The sequence below is a fragment of the Petromyzon marinus genome, chromosome 57, assembly GCF_048934315.1.
Source record: "Petromyzon marinus isolate PM22_M1 ecotype Great Lakes invasive population chromosome 57, UKy_Petmar_22M1.pri1.0, whole genome shotgun sequence".
In the NCBI taxonomy this organism is placed as follows: Eukaryota; Metazoa; Chordata; class Hyperoartia; order Petromyzontiformes; family Petromyzontidae; genus Petromyzon; species Petromyzon marinus.
Genome location: NC_133723.1, coordinates 1,197,889 through 1,222,500, shown reverse-complemented (window position 1 = coordinate 1,222,500; position 24,612 = coordinate 1,197,889). Strand labels below are relative to the sequence as shown.

The 24,612-nt window shown below is 57.2% G+C and overlaps 1 protein-coding gene across 5 annotated transcripts in view; it reads right to left on the bottom strand.

The window, feature by feature from the left end:
* Nucleotides 1-24,612, bottom strand: part of LOC116954885 (rho guanine nucleotide exchange factor 18-like) — a 250,740-nt gene that overhangs the window by 41,626 nt on the left and 184,502 nt on the right. For all 5 annotated transcript variants that reach the window (XM_076052605.1, XM_076052608.1, XM_076052606.1 and 2 more), the window contains 3 exons: nucleotides 22,939-23,113; nucleotides 6,073-6,140; nucleotides 1,248-1,323 (listed from right to left, as the gene is read on the bottom strand). In XM_076052605.1, coding sequence (XP_075908720.1) covers nucleotides 1,248-1,323; nucleotides 6,073-6,140; nucleotides 22,939-23,113 — 319 coding nt within the window. The remainder of the gene's footprint in view (nucleotides 1-1,247; nucleotides 1,324-6,072; nucleotides 6,141-22,938; nucleotides 23,114-24,612) is intronic.

Genomic DNA, 24,612 nt, shown 5'->3' with positions numbered 1-24,612 from the left:
ACACAGACATGCACTCAAACACACACAGAGATACACACAGATACACACACACAGATACACACACACAGATACACACACACAGATACACACACACAGATACACACACAGACATGCACTCAAACACACACACAGATACACACACAGATACACACACACAGATACACACACACAGACATGCACTCAAACACACACACAGATACACACACAGATACACACACAGACATGCACTCACACACACACACAGATACACACACACACAGATACACACAGATACACGCACACAGATACACACACAGACATGCACTCAAACACACACATACACCCCAACAGACACGCACACATACACACAAAGACACACACACACACAAAGACACTCACACAACAATAACAGTCCCCATTCGCCACTAAGTGCCGGTGAAGTCACCACGGCGCCTGTGCCAGGCTAGGTGCACTTCAAGGCCACCACGTGAAGTGCCGATGGCTCGCTGACACAGGAGGAGATCTCGGGGCAGATCCTGCAGGTGCCATGGGTCGGCTGACTGAGATGACCGGTGGACACACCACCAGCTGTACTCCCTACTGTGCCAACTTGCTGCGCTTTAGCCACCCGCCGCTCTGCTCGCTGTTGTGAGCGTCGCTCCTCTGCCCTCTGTTGTTTCTAGAGGGCGACTGCCTCTAACTGCCCAGCAGCAGCGTCCTTCACACACCCAGCCACACACCCACCCACACACACCCACCCACACACACACCCCCACACACCCACACACACCCACACACACCCACCCACACACACACCCACCCACACCCACCCACACCCACCCACACACACACCCACCCACACACACACCCACCCACACACACCCACACGAGCACAGTGTCATCTTAAAGACCATCGCCACTGCTGCTACAGCAGAGGAAGCGCCGAGGCGGAGGGAGATTTTGACCAAAACCGACACCACTCACGCAATCCCCAAGCCTTCCGCTTTACAGCACGGGGGGGCGGCCGCCGCTTCCCCTGCCAACACTCAGACACGTGGGCTCACGCTACCCCCCCCCCCATAGTGGGGGGGGGGGCTAGGAGGGGGCACAGGCCAAGGACCTGGGTTCGAACCCCGGGGTTTCAACCACGGTGGCTAGGAGATGTTAACTACCTCGCCTGGTCTACAGGAGGCCGTGGGTTCGATCCCGACCCTGACGACGCCTGCTGTACATGCGGCAGGGCAGGGGATTCGTGGCTGTGTGCTCACATTTGCCGGAAGCCGCCGCCGCCGCCGCCGGGATGTCCTTGTTGGAGCCCGACAGCCGGATCTGTCCGTACTTGTCCTGCAAGCGCGGCAGAAGCAGGGACATGTGGCTCACACAGGGGCACACACCGTGTCTAACACACACACACACACACCGTGGCTAACACACACACACACACCGTGGCTAACACACACACATCGTGTCTAACACACACACACCGTGACTAACGCACACACACACACACCGTGGCTAACACACACACACACCATGGCTAACACACACACACACACCGTGGCTAACACACACACACACCGTGACTAACACACACACACACACACCGTGACTAACACACACACACCGTGTCTAACACACACACACACACCGTGGCTAACACACACACACCGTGACTAACACACACACACACCGTGGCTAACACACACACACCGTGACTAACACACACACACACACCGTGACTAACACACACACACCGTGTCTAACACACACACACACACCGTGGCTAACACACACACACCGTGACTAACACACACACACACACCGTGGCTAACACAGGGGCACACACCGTGGCTAACACACACACACACACCGTGCCTAACACACACATCGTGTCTAACACACACACACACCGTGGCTAACACACACACCGTGTCTAACACACACACACACACCGTGGCTAACACACACACACCGTGGCTAACACACACACACACGCACACCATGCCTAACACACACACGCCGTGGCTAACGCACATACACACACACACCGCCCGTGAAGCGAGCCTTGGTAGCCGTGATGATTTTCCATTCTCACACCGCCGCTCTCATTCCTATGGCCGCACTCAGACAGAGCTCATCGCTCTGTCTGAGAGTGACATCACACGCTGTCATAAGTTTTTATTTTTATTACTACCAAGATCTGGGCAAATCTTCCGTCGGTCGGTCGGTCGGACGATCGGGAGGTCGATGCGTTCCGGTTTTCTCTCTCCCCTCGAGTTCCTAACAGCGGCGCAACTTCCTTCCGGCTTCTCGTCCACGGGCGGTTTCATCTCTACCGGAGTCACCGCCCCACTCCCCCACTCGACCCCCCACGTTACAGACAGACGAGGCGGTGCTCATGGGGTTTGGCGTTTGTGCGAGCATCGGTTGGCTAAGCGTCACTAAATTATGAATCAACTGTCCGGCTTGCGATCGATCGGCCGAGGGGGGAGCCGTCCGGCAGCGGCGTGCCACGGTGGCTGTGAGATGTTAACTACCTCGCCTGGTATGCAGGAGGTCGTGGGTTCGATGCTGACACAGACGCTTGTGTATTTGTCGTCTGCAGGTTTCTCCCTGTGGTTGCGTGGATTATTTATATGGGTCCTCCGGTTTTTCCCTACACATCTAGAAACATGCATTGAGGTTATTTAGATTATTTAGTTGCTATAAATGTCCAAATGATGGGCCAATTTGTTAAGCTGTCATTTGTGGCCAGGTTAGTTTGGAAAAAATAAGTTGAAACCCCAGTGGGCTTTGCCTGGTAGGGCGGGGATGATCTTGATTTTAAGCTTTCGTGACTGCAGGAATCCATACTAAAGCCACGTGGTGGGTAGAAGGATGGGAATGGTTTCGTGTTTTATTTGTTTGTGTTTGGGTGATTTGTTTACCTTCCATGTACTTTGCACTCCTATCAAGTTTGTGTTGTTGTTTGTTGTTGTGACGTTCTTACCCGGTGCCCCTACTGGAGACATCTGTGTACAAGAGCTTCACAGCTCATGGGATTCCTCGCGCAGTTATATATATATGTAAGCAATATTCTCATCCCGATGACCGAAATCGTTTGTTGCCGGGTTCGGCTTCGGCGCCAGCGCGGAGCCGCGGGCAACATCAGCGGTGGCGGCAGAGAGCCGGAGACTTCGCAAGCCGCCAACGCCGCCAACGCCGCCGCCGCCGCCGCCAACGCTGCCAATTGAGTAATTTGGCGGCGTTCAGCGTTGGGGATGTGGTTTGGCCAACGCTGGTCACTTGAGACGTTCACAGAAGCGAATCGTCGATTCTGTGAACTCACTCTCACACTCATTCTCACACACTCACTCACACTCATTCTCACACTCACTCACTCGCTCTCATTCTCACACACTCACTCGCTCTCAATCTCACACACTCACTCACTCACTCTCAATCTCACACACTCACTCACTCTCATTCTCACACACTCACTCACACTCATTCTCACACTCACTCACTCACTCTCATTCTCACACACTCACTCACTCTCATTCTCACACACTCACTCACTCACTCTCACACTCATTCTCACACAAATTCTCACTCACTCACTCTCATTCTCAAACACTCACTCACTCACTCTCACACTCATTCTCACACACTCACTCACTCTCATTCTCACTCACTCACTCTCATTCTCACACACTCACTCTCATTCTCACACACTCACTCTAATTCTCACACACTCACTCACGCTCATTCTCACACACTCACTCACTCTCACACTCATTCTCACACACTTACTCACTCACTCACTCTCACACTCATTCTCACACACTCACTCTCATTCTCACACACTCACTCACACACATTCTCACACACTCATTCTCACTCACTCACACAGAAGCGAATCGTCGATTCTGTGAACTGCCGTGGAACCCGGAGGAAAACCCACGCAGAGCAGGGCGAGAGAGAGAACAGACAGACTCTACTCACTCACTCACACTCACTCTCACTCACACTCACTCACTCTCACACACTCTCATTCTCACACACTCACTCACTCTCATTCTCACACACTCACTCTCATTCTCACACACTCACTCACTCACTCTCACTCACACACTCACTCACTCTCACTCACTCACTCTCATTCTCACACACTCATTCACTCACTCTCACTCACACACTCACTCACTCACACACTCACTCACTCTCATTCTCACTCACTCACTCTCACTCACTCACACACTCACTCATTCTCACTCACACACTCACTCACTCTCATTCTCACTCACTCACTCACACACTCACTCACACAGAAGCGAATCGTCGATTCTGAGAACTGCCGTGGAACCCGGAGGAAAACCCACGCAGAGCAGGGCGAGAGAGAGAACAGACAGACTCTACTCACTCATTCAATCTCACTCACTTACTCACTCACTCACTCTCACACTCACTCACTCACTCATACACTCACTCACTCTCACACACTCACTTTCACTCACTCACACACTCACTCAATCACACCCTGTCTCACTCACTCAAACACTCACTCGCACACTCACTCAATCACACCCTGTCTCACTCACTCAAACACTCACTCGCACACTCACTCAATCACACCCTGTCTCACTCACTCAAACACTCGCACACTCATTCACTCTACAAACAGTGAGAGAGAGACAGACAGACTCTACTCACTCACTCACTCTCACACTCATTCACACTCACACACTCACTCAATCACACCCTGTCTCACTCACTCAAACACTCACTCGCACACTCATTCACTCTACAAAACAGTGAGAGAGAGAGAACAGACAGACTCTACTCACTCACTCTCACACTCATTCACACTCACTCACTCAAACACTCACTCGCACACTCATTCACTCTACAAAACAGTGAGAGAGAACAGACAGACTCTACTCACTCACTCTCACACTCATTCACACTCACTCACTCATACACTCACTCACTCTCACACTCTCACACACTCACTTTCACTCACTCAATCACACCCTGTCTCACTCACTCAAACACTCACTCGCACACTCATTCACTCTACAAAACAGTGAGAGAGAGAACAGACAGACTCTACTCACTCACTCTCACACTCATTCACACTCACTCACTCATACACTCACTCACTCTCACACTCTCACACACTCACTTTCACTCACTCACACACTCACTTTCACTCACTCACACACTCATACCCTGTCTCACTCACTCACTCGCACACTCATTCACACTCTCTCACACTTTCACACTCTCACACACTCACTCACTCACACACTCATTCACTCTACAAAACAGTGAGAGAGAACAGACAGACTCTACTCACTCACTCTCACACTCATTCACACTCACTCACTCATACACTCACTCACTCTCACACTCTCACACACTCACTTTCACTCACTCAATCACACCCTGTCTCACTCACTCAAACACTCACTCGCACACTCATTCACTCTACAAAACAGTGAGAGAGAGAACAGACAGACTCTACTCACTCACTCTCACACTCATTCACACTCACTCACTCATACACTCACTCACTCTCACACTCTCACACACTCACTTTCACTCACTCACACACTCACTTTCACTCACTCACACCCTGTCTCACTCACTCACTCGCACACTCATTCACACTCTCTCACACTTTCACACTCTCACACACTCACTCACTCACTCTCACACTCATTCACTCTACAAAACAGTGAGAGAGAGACGGAGAGAGCCGACAAGCTCCACGGTGACCCCGGGATGGTGAATCCAAGCACCACCCCACCCCCCCGGCTACGAGGGGCCCAGCGCCCAGCGCCCAGCGCCCAGCGCCCAGCGCCCAGCGCCCAGCGCCCAGCGCCCAGCGCCCAGCGCCCAGCGCCCAGCGCCCAGCGCCCAGCGCCCAGCGCCCAGCGCCCAGCGCCCAGCGCCCAGCGCCCAGCGCCCAGCGCCCAGCGCCCAGCGCCCAGCGCCCAGCGCCCAGCGCCCAGCGCCCAGCGCCCAGCGCCCAGCGCCCAGCGCCCAGCGCCCAGCGCCCAGCGCCCAGCGCCCAGCGCCCAGCGCCCAGCGCCCACCACCCGGCCTCACCCGCAGCTTCGCCTTGGAGCAGACGGGAAGGCCGTCACGACATCCCCTGTGCACCTTCACGCTGCAGCCTGGGGTCACAGGGGGTCAGGGGTCACAGGGGGTCAGGGGTCACAGGGGGTCAGGTGTCACAGGGGGTCAGGGGTCACAGGGGGCATAGGGGGTCAGGGGTCACAGGGGGTCACAGGGGGCCAGGGGTCACAGGGGGTCACAGGGGGCCAGGGGTCACAGGGGGTCAGGGGTCACAGGGCGGGAGCGTCGCCACACGGCCGCAACGACCGACGGCTGTGGTTGTCTCGTGCCCACCCCCACCCTACCCCCCCACCCTACCCCCACCCTACCGCCCTGGCAGGGCCATGCCGCTTGGATGCCGGTCCCCTCTCTCAGACACTCCTCCTCCTCCCCCTCCTCCTCCTCCCCCTCCTCCTCCTTCCCCTCCTCCTCCTCCACCTCCTCCTCCTCCCCCCCCTCCTCCTCCTCCTCCCCCTCCTCCTCCTCCTCCCCCTCCTCCTCCCCCCCCTCCTCCTCCCGCGCTCCGCCAGAGGCTGCGGTGGCGGTTCAATTTAAACGGCTCCCCCGCTCACTGCGTTTGCCGTCTCCACCGGCCCCTCGCCGGGACCTCGCCGGGACCTCACCGGGACCTCACCGGCGTCTCGCCGGGACCTCACCGGGACCTCACCGGCGTCTCGCTGGGACCTCACCGGGACCTCACTGGCGTCTCGCCGGGACCTCACCGGGACCTCACTGGCGTCTCGCTGGGACCTCACCGGGACCTCGCCGGGACCTCGCCGGCGTCTCGCTGGGACCTCACCGGGACCTCACTGGCGTCTCGCCGACCCCTCAACGGCGTCTCACTGGCATCTCACCGCACCTTCACCGGCTACTCACCGGCCCGCCATGACAAACCACGGGGGACAGAAAATCAATTCTGCCACGGCCGTTACCGACGGCGATGACGCTGACGATGAGCGATTGCTTTGGTAAACTCGATTTACCGCTCCTCACCACCACCACCACCACCACCACGGAGGAGTAAGAGTGGTGGCACAGTGGTTAGCGCACTGTGCGTTGTTTGATGAAACTATAAAGTATTGTTGTTGGACCAGGTAAGGTCCCACTGAACTACTACAGAGCTCTTTATCAGCAGTGACCTGGCACATCACAAATGAGAGCTCAACGAAGTGAACCTCTCATCGTCATCATCATCGTCATCATCATCGTCATCATCACGGAGAAATGCATAGCAGCAGTCAACTTCTCTAAACGCGTGGTGACGTCGATTCTAAATGTGGAGGGGAAAAACCGGAGGACCCGGATAAAAATCCACGCGACCACGGGGAGAGAGACAAACAAACTCCAACATATACAGCAGCAGCAGCAGGCGTCAGGGTCGGGATCCAACCCAAGACCTCCTGTGTACCAGGCGAGGTAGTTAACAACTCCTCACGTCGTGCCAAACAGGCGCTCGCTGGCCGCACGGATTCACGGAGTTCGTCGCAGCAGCAGTAGGGGCAGCAGCAGGGGCAGCAGCAGGGGCAGCAGCAGCAGTAGGGGCAGTAGCAGCAGCAGCAGGGGCAGCAGCAGCAGGGGCAGCAGCAGCAGGGGCAGCAGCAGGGGCAGCAGCAGGGGCAGCAGCAGGGGCAGCAGCAGCAGCAGGGGCAGCAGCAGCAGTAGGGGCAGTAGCAGCAGGGGCAGCAGCAGCAGGGGCAGCAGCAGGGGCAGCAGCAGCAGGGGCAGCAGCAGGAGCAGCAGCAGCAGGGGCAGCAGCAGGAGCAGCAGCAGCAGGGGCAGCAGGAGCAGCAGGGGCAGCAGCAGGAGCAGCAGCAGGGGCAGCAGCAGCAGCAGGGGCAGCAGCAGCAGCAGGGGCAGCAGCAGGGGCAGCAGCAGCAGCAGGGGCAGCAGCAGTCGGGGCAGCATCAGCAGGAGCAGCAGCGTTATTGTTGTTGTTGTTTGTGTTGTAGTGGTTGGCTAGGGAGCTGACCGCCACCCCAAACTGCAGCTCCCCGGGATAACCTCTTGACTAATGAAATTAAGCACGAGGTTTTTACCCTTTCTGGCAATAATCAAACGTGAGTTGTGTTCAGATGAAACCTTTTGGCAAGGCATTAAGTCTGCATTAACCACACATACATGTAGCAAAACATGCACACAAACACGCTCTGATGATAATAATAACAACGTTGTTGTGAATTGTCTTTGAAACCGATTGGCCTACACCAGAGGCCTTCTTCAAGGCCACGTCCAATCAGTTTGAAAGACAATGCATATCATCATCATCATTATTATTAAAGATGCCACATGTATATGTGGTGAATGCAGACTTGATGCCTTGCAATAGGTGTATCATGGATGTGGGTGTTTGAACATCTGAACACAGCTCCTATTTTATTATTGCCAGAAAGGGTAAAAACCTCGCCTTAGGCTTCATCATTTTGGATACCGGCAAACAAATCTCGCCCACAGAGAGAAGGACTGCCCGCCTCGTGGACATGCCCAACCACCACCACCGCCACGTCGTTCGCATCACCGTTACATCGCACGCCGCTGGAGTGACAGCGATGGGAGATTTAAACATTTCCCGGGCACGGGACGGGATGGGGGGGGGCTGAGTTTACTCATTCCGCTGCCATTTCGTCATTTCCGCACGAGGTTTTTGCACCGCCGTTGCATCAGCCCGGACCCAGCTCGCTCGCTCGCCACCCGCCCGCCCGCCCGCCAAGACAAACGATCCTCTGTTGGAGCCCGAGCAGACTTCTGGGGCAAGTGCTCTTGGCGAGCAGCACCTACGGGGGCCGGGACACCACGGGGGTGGGGGGTGGCCGGCACCACGCCCTTCCTCTCCCCGGTTGGCCATGTCTACTGCACACCGCGCCACTGTTTCTCACTTGAGGCCGAGTCGACCTAGGGGGACGGCCTATGGTGGCCGCCAGCGGGAATCCAACTCGGGTCGCTGGAGCGCGGCGCCGCGCTAACCGCTGCACCACCGCTCCCCGTGACACGCGCACACACACACGCACGCACAGATACACACGCACGCACACCCACACATGCATGCACGCACACCCACACACATGCATGCACACACGCACACACACACGCGCACACACACACTGGGCTACACGTACACACTCACACTGGGTTAGACGCACACATTCACACTGGGTTACACGCACACATTCACACTGGGTTAGACACACACACTGGGTTACACGCATTCACACTGGGTTAGACACACACACACACACTGGGTTAGACACACATTCACACTGGGTTATACACATTCATTCACACTGGGTTAGACACACACACACTGGGTTAGACACACACTCACACTGGGTTAGACACACACACTCACACTGGGTTAGACACACATTCACACTGGGTTAGACACACACACACTGGGTTAGACACACACTCACACTGGGTTAGACACACACTCACACTGGGTTAGACACACATTCACACTGGGTTAGACACACACACACTGGGTTAGACACACACACACACACTGGGTTACACACACACTCACACACTCACACTGGGTTACACAAAGATAACAAAGATCCCCCATACTGTAGGGGCAAGTGCTGTTAGCGAGCACCTATGAAGGCCGGAACGGTACACGAGGGGGTGGGCGGCCAGCACCACGCCCGACCGCCTTTGTCTCCCTAGTGGCAATGTTTACACACCGCACCAGGTACTCATTTGAGGCTGAGTCAACCTAGGGGAGGCCCGGGACCGGTTCAGATAATCGTCACTGGTGTTGGCCGTGAGCGGGAATCGAACCCGGGTCGCCAGGTTTATAGCGCAGCGCGCTAACCGCTACACTATCGCTCCCCGTTACAAACACACACACACTGGGTTACACACACGCACGCGTCTGCAAGAGGCTCGCACGCACACACAAAGCCAGGGATCCCACCGTGTAGCCTGAGACAGGCTTTTGGGGGAAGTGCTGTGAGTGAGTGTGTGGGTTAATGAGTGGGTGTGTGAGTGAGTGGGTGTGTGAGTGAGTGTGTGGGTGGGTTAGTGAGTGAGTGGGTGTGTGGGTGGGTTAGTGAGTGAGTGGGTGTGTGAGTGGGTGTGTGAGTGAGTGGGTAAGTGGGTTAGTGAGTGGGTGGGTGTGTGAGTGGGTGGGTATGTGAGTAAGTGGGTTATTGAGTGGGTGGGTGGGTTAGTGAGTGGGTGTGTGAGTGAGTGGGTAAGTGGGTGGGTGGGTTAGTGAGTGGGTGTGTGAGTAAGTGGGTGGGTGGGTTCGTGAGTGGGTGTGTGAGTGAGTGGGTTAGTGAATGGGTGTGTGAGTGAGTGGGTTAGTGAGTGGGTTGGTGTGTTAGTGAGTGGGTGTGTGAGTGAGTGAGTAAGTGGGTGGGTGGGTTAGTGAGTGGGTGTGTGAGTGGGTTAGTGAATGGGTGTGTGAGTGAGTGGGTAAGTGGGTTAGTGAGTGGGTGTGTGAGTGAGTGGGTAAGTGAGTTAGTGAGTGGGTGGGTAGGTTAGTGAGTGGGTAGGTTAGTGAGTGGGTGGGTGGGTTAGTGAGTGGGTGTGTGGGTGGGTTAGTAAGTGGGTGGGTGGGTTAGTGAGTGGGTGAGTGAGTGGGTGGGTTAGTGAGTGGGTGGGTAGGTTAGTGAGTGGGTGAGTGGGTAGGTTAGTGAGTGGGTGGGTGGGTTAGGAGTGGGTGTGTGGGTGGGTTAGTAAGTGGGTGGGTGGGTTAGTGAGTGGGTGAGTGGGTTAGTGAGTGGGTGGGTGGGTTAGTGAGTGGGTGGGTTAGTGAGTGATGGGGTAGGTGAGTGGGTTAGTGAGTAAGTGGGTGGGTGAGTGAGTGGGCGAGTGAGTGGGTGAGTCAGTGAGTGGGTGAGTCAGTGAGTGGGTGGCTGAGTGAGTGGGTGGATGAGTGAGTCAGTGAGTGGGTGAGTGAGTGGGTGGCTGAGTGGGTGAGTCAGTGAGTGGGTGGCTGAGTGGATGAGTGAGTGGGTGGCTGAGTGAGTGGGTGAGTCAGTGAGTGGGTGAGTCAGTGAGTGGGTGGCTGAGTGGATGAGTGAGTGGGTGGCTGAGTGAGTGGGTGGCTGAGTGAGTGGGTGGCTGAGTGAGTGGGTGAGTCAGTGAGTGGGTGAGTGGGTGGCTGAGTGGGTGAGTCAGTGAGTGGATGGCTGAGTGGATGAGTGAGTGGGTGGCTGAGTGAGTCAGTGAGTGGGTGAGTGAGTGGGTGGCTGAGTGGATGAGTGAGTGGGTGGCTGAGTGAGTGGGTGGCTGAGTGAGTGGGTGAGTCAGTGAGTGAGTGGGTGGCTGAGTGGGTGAGTCAGTGAGTGCATGGTTAAGTGGTAGAGTGAGTGGGTGGCTGAGTGGGTGGCTGAGTAAGTGGTTGGCTGAGTGAGTGGGTGGTTATGTGAGTGGTTGGCTGAGTGAGTGGGTGGCTTTGTGAGTGGCTGAGTGAGTGGGTGTGTGGGTGAGTTGGTGGCTGAGTGAGCGGGTGAGTCAGTGATTCCGTGTGACGCAGCGAGCGAGAGAGAGAGACCAGACGGGAGAGGAGGCGTTTGCTCCTCGCGTGACGCTGGGGCACGAAGCCGCCGCACGATCCCAATTGGGTCGCTTTCGGGGTCATTTTCGAATTTGGCAAAACGCGAACTTTCGCCATCGGCGGTGAACAATGGTCCACTCTTGTGGATGACGTCACGGCAATCTGAAGCGAATGCAACGCAGCAGAACTGCAGCTCACATGCTACCCAGACAAACACAACGCGGTGTTATTACTATTGCTGTTATTACTATTTCTGTTATTACTATTGCTGTTATTACTATTGCTGTTATTACTATTGCTGTTATTACTATTGCTGTTGTTATTGTTGTTGTTATTGTTGTTGTTGTTCAGGGTGGCCGCTGGATGTGGATACGCGAAGCTCTGCACCAAGCGGGGAACGACGCTACGACTGGGCCCTCACGGTCACCACCCACGTCACCGTGGTGGTTGAACACCACGTGGTGGTGGTGGTGGTGGTGGTTGAACACCACGTGGTGGTGGTGGTGGTGGTGGTGGTTGAACACCACGTGGTGGTGGTGGTGGTTGAACACAGCGTGGTGGTGGTTGAACACCACGTGGTGGTGGTGGTTGAACACCACGTGGTGGTGGTGGTTGAACACCACGTGGTGGTTGAACACCACGTGGTGGTTGAACACCACGTGGTGGTGGTGGATGAACACCACGTGGTGGTGGTGGTTGAACACCACGTGGTGGTGGTGGTTGAACACAGCGTGGTGGTGGTGGTTGAACACAGCGTGGTGGTGGTGGTGGTGGAGGTTGAACACCACGTGGTGGTGGTGGTGGTTGAACACCACGTGGTGGTGGTGGTTGTTGAACACCACGTGGTGGTGGTGGTGGTGGGCAGGTCCTGTTTGCGAGTAGCATCTACGAAGGCCGGCACGGCACACGAAGTAGTGGGTGGCCGGTACCACGCCCGGCCGCCTTTGTCTCCCCAGTGACGATGTTCACTACACGCCCTAGGGGAGGCCCAGGACCGGTGAAGACAACCGTCGCTGGTGTTGGCCGTGAGCAGGAATGGAACCCGTCGTGTTCGTGGCGCTGGCCGCTACGACATCGCTCGCCACCCGACTCGGCCCCCACACACCGAGTGGATCTCATCGCCGCTCCGCCTCATCGAGGGACGTCCTCTCTCTCTCGCTCGCCGCTCCGCCTCATCGAGGGACGCTCTCTCTCGCTCGCCGCTCCGTCTCATCGAGGGACGTCCTCTCTCTCTCGCTCGCCGCTCCGCCTCATCGAGGGACGTCCTCTCTCTCTCGCTCGCCGCTCCGTCTCATCGAGGGACGTCCTCTCTCTCTCGCTTGCCGCTCCGTCTCATCGAGAGACGTCCTCTCTCTCTCGCTCGCCGCTCCGTCTCATCGAGAGACGTCCTCTCTCTCTCGCTCGCCGCTCCGTCTCATCGAGGGACGTCCTCTCTCTCTCGCTCGCCGCTCCGTCTCATCGAGGGACGTCCTCTCTCTCTCGCTCGCCGCTCCGTCTCATCGAGGGACGTCCTCTCTCTCTCGCTCGCCGCTCCGTCTCATCGAGGGACGTCCTCTCTCTCTCGCTCGCCGCTCCGTCTCATCGAGGGACGTCCTCTCTCTCTCGCTCGCCGCTCCGCGATTGCTCTCGGCCGCCGGATCGACCGTCGTCCCTTCAGGCCGTGGCAGGGACCTCCATGCGGCAGTGGATGGCTGCTGATGACGACGACAAAACTAAAACCATTTGTAGTATTTGACCAGGTAAGGCCCCCACTGGGCTGCTACCAGCTTCTATCTCTTTCAGAAGCGACCTGAAGATCACGAGTGACAAACCCAACGGAGCGGGCTCATCACCACCATCACCGCCACGGGGAAATCTGTGGCAGCAGACAAATACTGGGGAGGGGAACAAAAACCTGGAAAAATAATCCACGGAGGAGAGAGAGAGAGAGACGCAAACTCCGAAAGTACAGCAGCCGTCGTCAGGGTCGGCATCGACCCCGCGACCTCCTGCGTAGCGGGCGAGGTGGTTAACATCTCCTGGCCACTGGGAGGCCGTGGAGGGGGGGTGGTGGCCGCGCGTTGCTCGGCCGTTGCGTCAGACGGGGGGGGGGCAGTGCGGGGTAGCGAGGCCACGCTCATAAAACAAAGCGGCCGCGCGTGAGTCGGCAGCGGTCCAACGGGGAAGGCAGCTCCAGCCAGAGGGAGGGAGAGAGGGGGGGGAGAGAGGGGGGGAGAGGGGAGGGGGAAGAGGGGGGGAGAGAGGGGGAGGGGGAAGAGGGGGGGGAGAGAGGGGGGGGAGAGGGGGAAGAGGGAGGGAGACGGAGAGGGAGAGAGGCAAGGGGTGAGTGAGAGAGTGAGAGAGGGAGAGAGGAAGTGTGGGAAAGAGGGGGAGGGAGAGAGGCAAGGGGTGAGTGAGAGAGTGAGAGAGGGAGAGAGGAAGTGTGGGAAAGAGGGGGAGGGAGAGAGGCAGGGGATGAGTGAGAGAGGGAGAGAGAGGCAGGGGGTGAGTGTGGGAAAGAGGGAGAGAGTGAGAGAGGCAGGGGGTGAGTGAGAGAGGGAGAGAGGCAGGGGGTGAGTGAGAGAGGGAGAGAGTGAGTGTGGTAAAGAGAGGGAGAAGATGAGAATGGCGGTGGCGTCTTGGGGAAGCCTTCACCCGGCAGGTTAACAAGAGACTGAAACAAGAGTAGACGTGGGAGGGAGCGGGTGTGGGACTGGGAGAGAACGAGAGAGACACGAAGAATAACAAACCTCTCCCTTGGAATGGAGCCAACAGACGGGCGAGTGAGAGAGGGCAAGAGAGTGTGAGAGTGTGAGAGTGTGTGAGAGAGTGTGAGAGTGAGTGTGTAAGAGAGTGAGAGTGTAAGAGAGTGAGAGTGTGAGAGTGAGTGAGAGTGTGTAAGAGAGTGTGAGAGAGAGTGTAAGAGAGTGTGAGTGTGAGTGTAAGAGAGTGTAAGAGAGAGTGTGAGAGTGAGAGTGTGAGAGTGTGAGTGAGAGTGTGAGTGTAAGAGAGAGTGTGAGAGTGAGAGTGTGAGGGTGTGTGAGAGTGTAAGAGAGAGTGTGAGAGTGAGAGTCAGTGTAAGAGAGTGTAAGAGAGAGTGTGAGAGTGAGAGTGTGAGGGTGTGTGAGAGTGAGAGTCAGTGTAAGAGTGTAAGAGAGAGTGTGAGAGTGAGAGTGTGAGGGTGTGTGAGAGTGTAAGAGAAAGTGTGAGAGTGAGAGTCAGTGTAAGAGTGGAATGTGAGAGTGAGAGTGAGAGTCAGTGTAAGAGAGTGTATAAAGAGAGAGTGTGAGAGTGTGAGAGTGTGTGAGAGTGAGAGTCAGTGTAAGAGTGTAAGAGAGAGTGTGAGAGTGAGAGTGTAAGAGAGAGTGTGAGAGTGAGAGTCAGTGTAAGAGAGAGTGTAAGAGAGAGTGTGAGAGTGAGAGTCAGTGTAAGAGAGAGTGTAAGAGAGAGTGTGAGAGTGAGAGTGTAAGAGAGAGTGTGAGAGTGAGAGTCAGTGTAAGAGAGAGTGTAAGAGAGAGTGTGAGAGTGAGAGTGTAAGAGAGAGTGTGAGAGTGAGAGTCAGTGTAAGAGAGAGTGTGAGAGTGTGAGTGAGAGTGTGAGAGTGAGAGTGTAAGAGAGAGTGTGAGAGTGAGAGTCAGTGTAAGAGAGAGTGTAAGAGAGAGTGTGAGAGTGAGAGTCAGTGTAAGAGAGAGTGTAAGAGAGAGTGTGAGAGTGAGAGAGTCAGTGTAAGAGAGAGTGTAAGAGAGAGTGTGAGAGTGAGAGTCAGTGTAAGAGAGAGTGTAAGAGAGAGTGTGAGAGTGAGAGTGTAAGAGAGAGTGTGAGAGTGAGAGTCAGTGTAAGAGAGTGTAAGAGAGAGTGTGAGAGTGAGAGTGTAAGAGAGAGTGAGAGTCAGTGAGAGTCAGTGAGTGAGTCGTGAAGCTCGCACCACCGCTATCGCAGCGCGACACGTGCAGGATGTGGCGGAGCTCACGCCGACCGCCACGCCGAGCAACCCTTGAGTAATCACCCCCCTCGCCCCGCCCCTCACCCCCCGCCCCTCGCCCCGCCCCTCGCTCCCCCCCCTCGCGGGGGGGGGGGGCGATTCCTCCTCCGTCCCGGTGATTCCTCCTCCGTCTTGGTGATTCTTCCTCCGTCTCGGTGATTCTTCCTCCGTCTCGGTGATTCCTCCTCCGTCCCGGTGATTCCTCCTCCGTCTTGGTGATTCTTCCTCCGTCCCGGTGATTCCTCCTCCGTCTCGGTGATTCTTCCTCCGTCCCGGTGATTCTTCCTCCGTCCCGGTGATTCTTCCTCCGTCCCGGTGATTCTTCCTCCGTCCCGGTGATTCCTCCTCCGTCTCGGTGATTCCTCCTCCGTCCCAGTGATTCTCCCTCCGTCCCGGTGATTCTTCCTCCGTCCCGGTGATTCTTCCTCCGTCCCGTGATTCTTCCTCCGTCCCGGTGATTCCTCCTCCGTCTCGGTGATTCCTCCTCCGTCCCGGTGATTCTTCCTCCGTCCCGGTGATTCTTCCTCCGTCCCGGTGATTCCTCCTCCGTCTCGGTGATTCCTCCTCCGTCCCGGTGATTCTTCCTCCGTCCCGGTGATTCCTCCTCCGTCCCGGTGATTCTTCCTCCGTCCCGGTGATTCCTCCTCCGTCTCAGTGATTCCTCCTCCGTCCCGGTGATTCTTCCTCCGTCCCGGTGATTCCTCCTCCGTCTCAGTGATTCCTCCTCCGTCCCGGTGATTCTTCCTCCGTCCCGGTGATTCCTCCTCCGTCCCGGTGATTCCTCCTCCGTCTCGGTGATTCCTCCTCCGTCCCGGTGATTCTTACCGCCGTCAGAACCGGCCGCGTCCCAGGGCGGCGAGGAGATGTTAACTCCCACGCTCGGTCTGCAGGATATCTTGGCTTCGCGCCTGCTACCGCTGCTACCGCTGCTGCTACTGCTACTTGCTACTGCTGCTGCTACCGCTGCTGCTACTGCTTGCTACTTGCTACTGCTGCTGCTACTGCCGCTGCTGCTGCTGCTACTGCTGCTGCTGTATATTTTTGGAGTTTTCTGCGTCGAATCTCTCCCCGTGGTCGCGTGGATTTTTGTCTCCGGGTCCTCCGCTATTTCCCCCTCCACATTTAGACTCAACGTAGTGCGCTCAGAATATTTACAATCAACAACCACGCATTTACACAGATGTGGCCCTCTGCTCGCAACGTCCACGGTGGGCCACATACGGTGGAATAAAAACGCAGTTTGCTTGAGGGTTCAATAGCACGCGGGGTCGCCGTGACGACGCCGACGGACAGACGACGGGCGGCACGGCCGAGAGAACCCCCGCGCCACGGGCGGGGGGTGGGGCGAAACGTCGGACGCGGTGACGAACCAACGCTCGGCGTGACCCCAAGACGCGACGTCGGGGTGGGGGTTCGACCCCAGGGGGCCGCCCTGGTGAACGCTGCGGTGGCCGTCAACCGCCGTGGTGCCACATCGCGTCCCGCGAGAGACGCCCCGGACGTCGTGCTCCGGCCGTCGCGGCCAACGCTTGGTTGAAATATAAATTAGCCCCCGAATTGCTCGACTGGCATCGCGGCAGAAGCAGGAGCAGTCGGAGCAGGGGCAGCAGCAGGGGCAGCAGCAGGGGCAGCAGCAGGGGCAGCAGCAGGAGCAGCAGGAGCAGCAGGAGCAGGGGCAGCAGCAGCAGCAGGATAAATCATCGCCCACCCCACGGCTGGGGAAACTTAGCAGGAGCCTCCTGAAAGAAAGCCGTGAGACTCAGCGAGGCTCTCGTGGGCAAACACAACAACAAACACAACAAACACAACTATAAACAAAACAATAAACGCAACAACAAACACAACAACAAACATCACAACGAACACAACGAACACAACGAACAACTATAAACAACAATAAAGACAACACCACACTGTGCCTCCACACAGGACGGGGGAAGGGTAAGGGAGGGAGGGAGGGGAGGGAGGAGAGGGAGGGAGGAGAGGGAGGGAGGGGAGGGGAGGGAGGGAGGGAGGGAGGGAGGGAGGGAGGGAGGGAGGGGAGGGAGGGAGGGGAGGGAGGGAGGGAGGGAGGGAGGGAGGGAGGGAGGGAGGGAGGGAGGGGAGAAAGAGGGAGGGAGGGAGGGAGGGAGGGGAGGGAGGGGAAGGGAGGGAGGGAGGGAGGGAGGGAGGGAGGGAGGGGAGGGAGGGGAGGAGGGAGGGGAGGGAGAAGAGGGATGAGAAGGAGGGGGGGATGTCACCAAGCAACTGAATCGGGTTGCTGTGAGCACGGGGAGGGGGAGGGATTGAGCGTTCCCAGGGCAACGGCAGCGCTTTTATTCCCACGGCGAACACAAAAACAACGCCGACCCACACAGAGACACACAGACTCACACAGAGACCCACAGACTCACACAGAGACCCACAGACTCACACAGAGACCCATAGACTCACGCAGAGACCTACAGACTCACACAGAGACCCACAGACTCGCACAGAGACCCACAGACCCACACAGAGACCCACAGACTCACAACGAGACCCACAGACTCACAACGAGACCCACAGACTCACAACGAGACCCACAGACTCACACAGAGACCCACGGACTCACACAGAGACCCACAGACTCACACGGAGACCCACAGACTCACACAGAGACCCACAGACTCACACAGAGACCCACAGACTCACACAGAGACCCACAGACTCACACAGAGACCCACAGACTCACACAGAGACCCACAGACTCACACAGAGACCCCACAGACTCACACAGAGACCCACAGACTCACACAGAGACCCACAGACTCACACAGAGACACACAGACATACACAGAGACCCACAGAGACCCACAGACTCACACAGAGACCCACAGACTCACACAGAGACGCACAGACTCACACAGAGACCCACAGACTCACACAGAGACCCACAGACTCACACAGAGACCCACAGACCCAGACAGAGACCCACAGACTCACACAGAGACCCACAGACCCACACAGAGACGCACAGACTCACACAGAGACCCACAGACTCACACAGCGACCCACACAGAGACCCACAGACTCACACAGAGACCCATAGACTCACGCAGAGACCTACAGACTCATACAGAGACCCACAGACCCACACAGAGACCCACAGACTCGCACAGAGACCCACAGACCCACACAGAGACCCACAGACTCACAACGAGACCCACAGACTCACAACGAGACCCACATACTCACAACGAGACCCACAGACTCACACAGAGACCCACGGACTCACACAGAGACCCACAGACTCACACGGAGACCCACAGACTCACACAGAGACCCACAGACTCACACAGAGACCCACAGACTCACACAGAGACCCACAGACTCACACAGAGACCCACAGACTCACACGGAGACCCACAGACTCACACAGAGACCCACAGACTCACACAGAGACCCACAGACTCACACAGAGACCCACAGACTCACACAGAGACCCACAGACTTACACAGAGACCCCACTGAGAACCACAGACTCACACAGAGACCCACAGACTCACACAGAGACCCACAGACTCACACAGAGACCCACAGACCCACACAGAGACCCACAGACTCACACAGAGACCCACAGACTCACACAGAGACCCACAGACTCACACAGAGACCCACAGACTCACACAGAGACCCACTGAGACCCACAGACTTACACAGACTCACACAGAGACCCACAGACTCACACAGAGACCCACAGACTCACACAGAGACCCACAGACTCACACGGAGACCCACAGACTCACACAGAGACCCACAGACTCACACAGAGACCCACAGACTCACACAGAGACCCACAGACTCACACAGAGACCCACAGACTTACACAGAGACCCACTGAGAACCACAGACTCACACAGAGACCCACAGACTCACACAGAGACCCACAGACTCACACAGAGACCCACAGACCCACACAGAGACCCACAGACTCACACAGAGACCCACAGACTCACACAGAGACCCACAGACTCACACAGAGACCCACAGACTTACACAGAGACCCACAGACTCACACAGAGACCCACAACGTGACCCACAACGAGACCCACAGACTCACACAGAGACCCACAGACTCACACAGAGACCCACAGACCCACAACGAGACCCACAGACCCACAACGAGACCCACAGACTCACACAGAGACCCACAGACTCACACAGAGACCCACAGACTCACACAGAGACCCACAGACTCACACAGAGACCCACAGACCCACAACGAGACCCACAGACCCACAACGAGACCCACAGACTCACACAGAGACCCACAGACTCACACAGAGACCCACAGACTCACACAGAGACCCACAGACTCACACGGAGACCCACAGACTCACACAGAGACCCACTGAGACCCACAGACTCACACAGACCCACTGAGACCCACAGACTTACACAGACTCACACAGAGACCCACAACGTGACCCACAACGAGACCCGCGCTCTCTGTAGGAGTGTGCCCACCGTCGCTGGGCACCGCAGCGTCAACCCCCACGAGCCCTCGGCCCGTGCCAGCCACAGCGCCATGGCGACGAGAGCGGTGGTCACGATCTTGGCGGCGATGACATGGTGGTGATGGTGGTGATGATAGTGATGATGGTGGTGATGATGGTGGTTGACCCCATCAATTATACCCTGCAGACCTTTGTGTCTGCTTCGTGGGGGGGTGGTGGGGGGGTGGTGGTGGGGGGTGGTGCTGGTGGGGGGTGGTGGTGGGGGGTGGTGGTGGTGGGGGGTGGTGCTGGTGGTGGTGGGGGGTGGTGGTTGGTGGGGGGTGCTGGGCTAACTGGCCCTCACCATCTCTAGGCGTCGCACCGCTCTGTCTCTCTCTCTCTCTGGCTCTCTCTGCCTCTCTCCGCTCTCTCTCCCGCTCTCTCTGTCTCTCTCTCTCCCGCTCTCTCTGTCTCTCTCTCTCTCTGTCTCTCTCTCTGTCTCTGTCTCTCTCTCTCTGTCTCTCTCTCCCGCTCTCTCTGTCTCTCTCTCTCTCTCTCTGTCTCTCTCTCTGTCTCTCTCTGTCTCTCTCTCTGTCTCTCTCTCTCTGTCTCTCTCTCTCTCTGTCTCTCTCTGTCTCTCTCTCTCTGTCTCTCTCTCTCTCTCTGTCTCTCTGTCTCTCTCTCTCGCAATGGCACCACGGTCGGGAACGTAGCGGCCCGGCCCCGCCGCCACAAGTCGGCGGGGCCGGCCACGACCCCCCCAAGTGGGTCAAGGCACCGGCACGGCGCTGCAGTCTCCCGCCGGCTCGCACACGCCCGGCCGCCTTTGTCTCCCCGATGTTCACCACGCACCGCACCCAGGTAACCATTTGAGTCATCCTTTGGGAAACCCAGGACCGGTTCAGATAATCGTCACCGGCGTTGGGGGCCACGGGCGGGAATGGAACTCGGCCTGCCGGGTCCGCAGCAGCGCGGCGTTAACCGCTCGCCGCGCCGCCGGTCACCTCGCCGCTCCCTCTCTCGCTCTGCTGCTCCCTGGAACGCCCTCGCCGGCCGACTTTCCCAAGTTCCTCGACGAGCCTCGCTGCGGTCACAACGCGCGTCGGGGTCAACTCTTCTCCACGCCGGATCCCGCCGCCGCCGCCGTTTTGCCGCTTGGCGGCCGCGGCGCTCCGTCAGGAAGCGGCGCCGAAGCCGCCGAGTCACGCGGAGCGTCTCGCTGTCGCCAGACGCTACGTCAGCTCCTTCTGCCTCTTCCTCCCACTCTCTCACCCTCTCTCTCCCTTCCTCACTCTCTCTCCCTCTCTCTCCCACTCTCCCCCTCTCTCTCCCACTCTCTCCCACTCTCACTCTCTCTCTCCCTTCCTCACTCTCTCTCTTCCTCTCTCTCCCACTCCCCCTCTCTCTCCCTCTCTCTCCCACTCTCCCTCTCTCTTTCCTCCCTCTCTCCCTTCCTCCCACTCTCTCTCACTCTCTTTCCTTCCCTCTCTCTCTCCCACTCTCCCCCTCCCTCTCTCTCTCTCCCTCTCTCCCCCTCTCTCCCCCTCTCTCTCCCACTCTCCCTCTTTCCTTCCCTCTCTCTCCCTCTCTCTCCCTTCCTCCCCCTCTCTCTCTCCTTCCCTCTCTCTCCCTCTCTTCCCGCTCCCCCTCTCTCCCTGCCTCCCTCCCTCCCTCTCCCCCGCCACGTCTCTCAGTGTTAGCAGGGCGTCTGCAGGCTGCTGTCTCTGTTGCTGCGCGTGCTCACGGCGGTCTCGGCGTGAACTCCGGTGCCGCCCCGTCACGCGGAGAATCCGTTTGGAAACACAAAGATCCCCCGTGTAGCCTTCACAGGCGGTAGGGGCAAGTGCTGTTAGCGAGCAGCACCTACGAAGGCCGGCACGGCACACGAGGGGGTGGGTGAACAGCACCACGCCCGGCCGCCTTTGTCTCTCCGGTGGCGATGTTTACACACCGCACCGGTACTCGTTTGAGGCCGAGTCGACCTAGGGGAGGCCCAGGACCGGTTCAGAGAATCGTCACCGGTGTCGGTGCCCCGTGAGCGGGAATCGAACTCGGGTCGCCGAGTTCATAGCGCGGCACACTAACCGCTCCACTACGGCTCCCCACACTCAGACACACACACAGGCACACAGACACACAGACACACACACAGACACACACACAGACACACAGACACACACACAGACACACACAGACACACAGACACACACACAGACACACACACACACAGGCACACAGGCACAGACACACACACACAGGCACACACACACAGGCACACAGACACACACACACAGACACACACACAGGCACACAGACACACAGGCACACAGACACACAGACACACACACAGACACACACACAGACACACACACAGACACACAGACACACACAGACACACACACACAGACACACACACAGACACACAGACACACACACAGGCACACACACACACAGACACACACACACACACACAGACACACACAGACACACACACAGACACACACACAGGCACACACAGACACACAGGCACACAGAGAGAGTGATCGAGCATCAGCCCGATGGATCTCGCTTCATCCCCGGCGCAGACTGTGGCCCCCCTTGTGCGGCACAAGATCACAAGATGTGCGGCGCATTGTGTCGAGGCCATGTGACCAACACCACTGTTGTCATCACCGGGGGGGGGGGTAAGGAGGGGGGCAGGGGGGAGGGGCAGGGGCTGAGTTGTCTTTGTGAACGCGAGCGAGCAGAGCGACTCGCGGCGACGGTCACACACCGCTGGGGTCACGGGGTCACGGTGTCGGCGGTATCGGTGGGATCGCAGCGTCAGACGCATTGGTGGGATCGTGGGATCGTGGTATCAGTGCGATCGTGTTCTTGGCGGGATCGTGGCATCGGCGGTATCGGTGCGATCGTGTTATCGTCGGCGCGGCGCCACTCACACTGGCACTCGAAGGCGTCGTCTCCCAGGGGGCGGTTGCAGTAGGAGCAGCGGACGAGGCCGGCGAAGGAGGCCTCGGCAAAGTGGTGGCCCAGGCCTCCCGCCTTGCTCTCCCTGCTCTCCGCCTTGCTCTCCGCCTTGCTCTCCGCCTTGCTCTCCGCCTTGCTCATCTTCATCTGCTCCGGCCCGCGAGGACACAACAACAACGCCGACGACGACAACGTTAGCGCTCCGCTAGCCACGACCCGGCAAATGCGCAGCGTGGAGTTGCCCCCAATGTAGCCGTTCCCCCAAAGTTGATGAGTGTGCGTGCGTGTGTGTGCATGCGTGTGTGTGTGTGCGTGTGTGTGCGTGTGTGTGCGTGCGTGTGTGTGCATGCGTGTGTGTGCGTGCGTGCGTGTGTGTGTGTGACCCTGGGCATGGGGAGCGGTAGTGTAGCGGTGACCCGAGTCCGATTCCCGCTCACGGCCAACGCCAGTGGCGATTATCTGAAGCGGCCTCCTCTGCCATGGTAGAGTTCCGTGAATTAAAACTCGCCGCAAAATAAACGATCGGAACGAAGACTAACGACCGACCCGGTCCATGATGCGCGTGCTCAGTGACAATAATCATCATGACGACACTTTCCTGCTCCCGCCCAGCAGAAGACCCGGCCCACTAGGTGGCTGACAGCAGCAGAGCCACGCCCATCAACGTCAAACTCCTCCCACCGTTGTAAAGATATTGCAACTACTGTACTGTAGCGGGGCGATCACGTGAATTTCGCATTAACTGGAGCGACATTTTGTTTGGTTGAAGCACCGTGTGACTAGAAGTAAGCAATTACAAGATTAACAATGTCCGACTGCTTTTAGATTATTCATTTGGGCTTCAGGAAAAATCCACGGGGAATTAATTTATTTGAAAAATCTCAGGTTGCGTGGATAATCCGCAAATCGGATAAACCGTGCGCGGATAATCGAGGGTCGAGTGGTCGGTGCCAACGCAAAGCACGTCACGTGTTGCACAGACACACACGAGGGATGAATGATAAACCACTCCCGCAGTGGACGTTGGCTGGGGCACATGGTCTCACGACTCATCACAGCGTCATTACAAATTAATGAGACATTGGACAAAGCTTGGACAAATGCTGGCGACGGTTCTGGCTGCCTTCCCGGCGGCCTGCGGTGTCCCACACCTCTGAATCGGACGGCGGTGGTGGAACTCACTCTGCCTTGTGACATCACAGCTGTAACCATTATGACATCACAGCTGCGAACGTAATGACAACACAGCTGCGACCCTCGTGACATCACAGCTGCAACCCTCGTGACATCACAGCTATAACCCTCGTGACATCACAGCTGTAACCCTTATGACATCACAGCTGTAACCCTTGTGACATCACAGCTGCGACCCTTGTGACATCACAGCTGTAACCCTTGTGACATCACAGCTGTAACCCTTGACATCACAGCTGTAACCGTCGTGACATCACAGCTGTAACCCTTATGACAGCACAGCTGTAACCATTATGACATCACAGCTGCGAACGTAATGACAACACAGCTGCGACCCTCGTGACATCACAGCTGCAACCCTCGTGACATCACAGCTATAACCCTCGTGACATCACAGCTGTAACCCTTATGACATCACAGCTGTAACCCTTGTGACATCACAGCTGCGACCC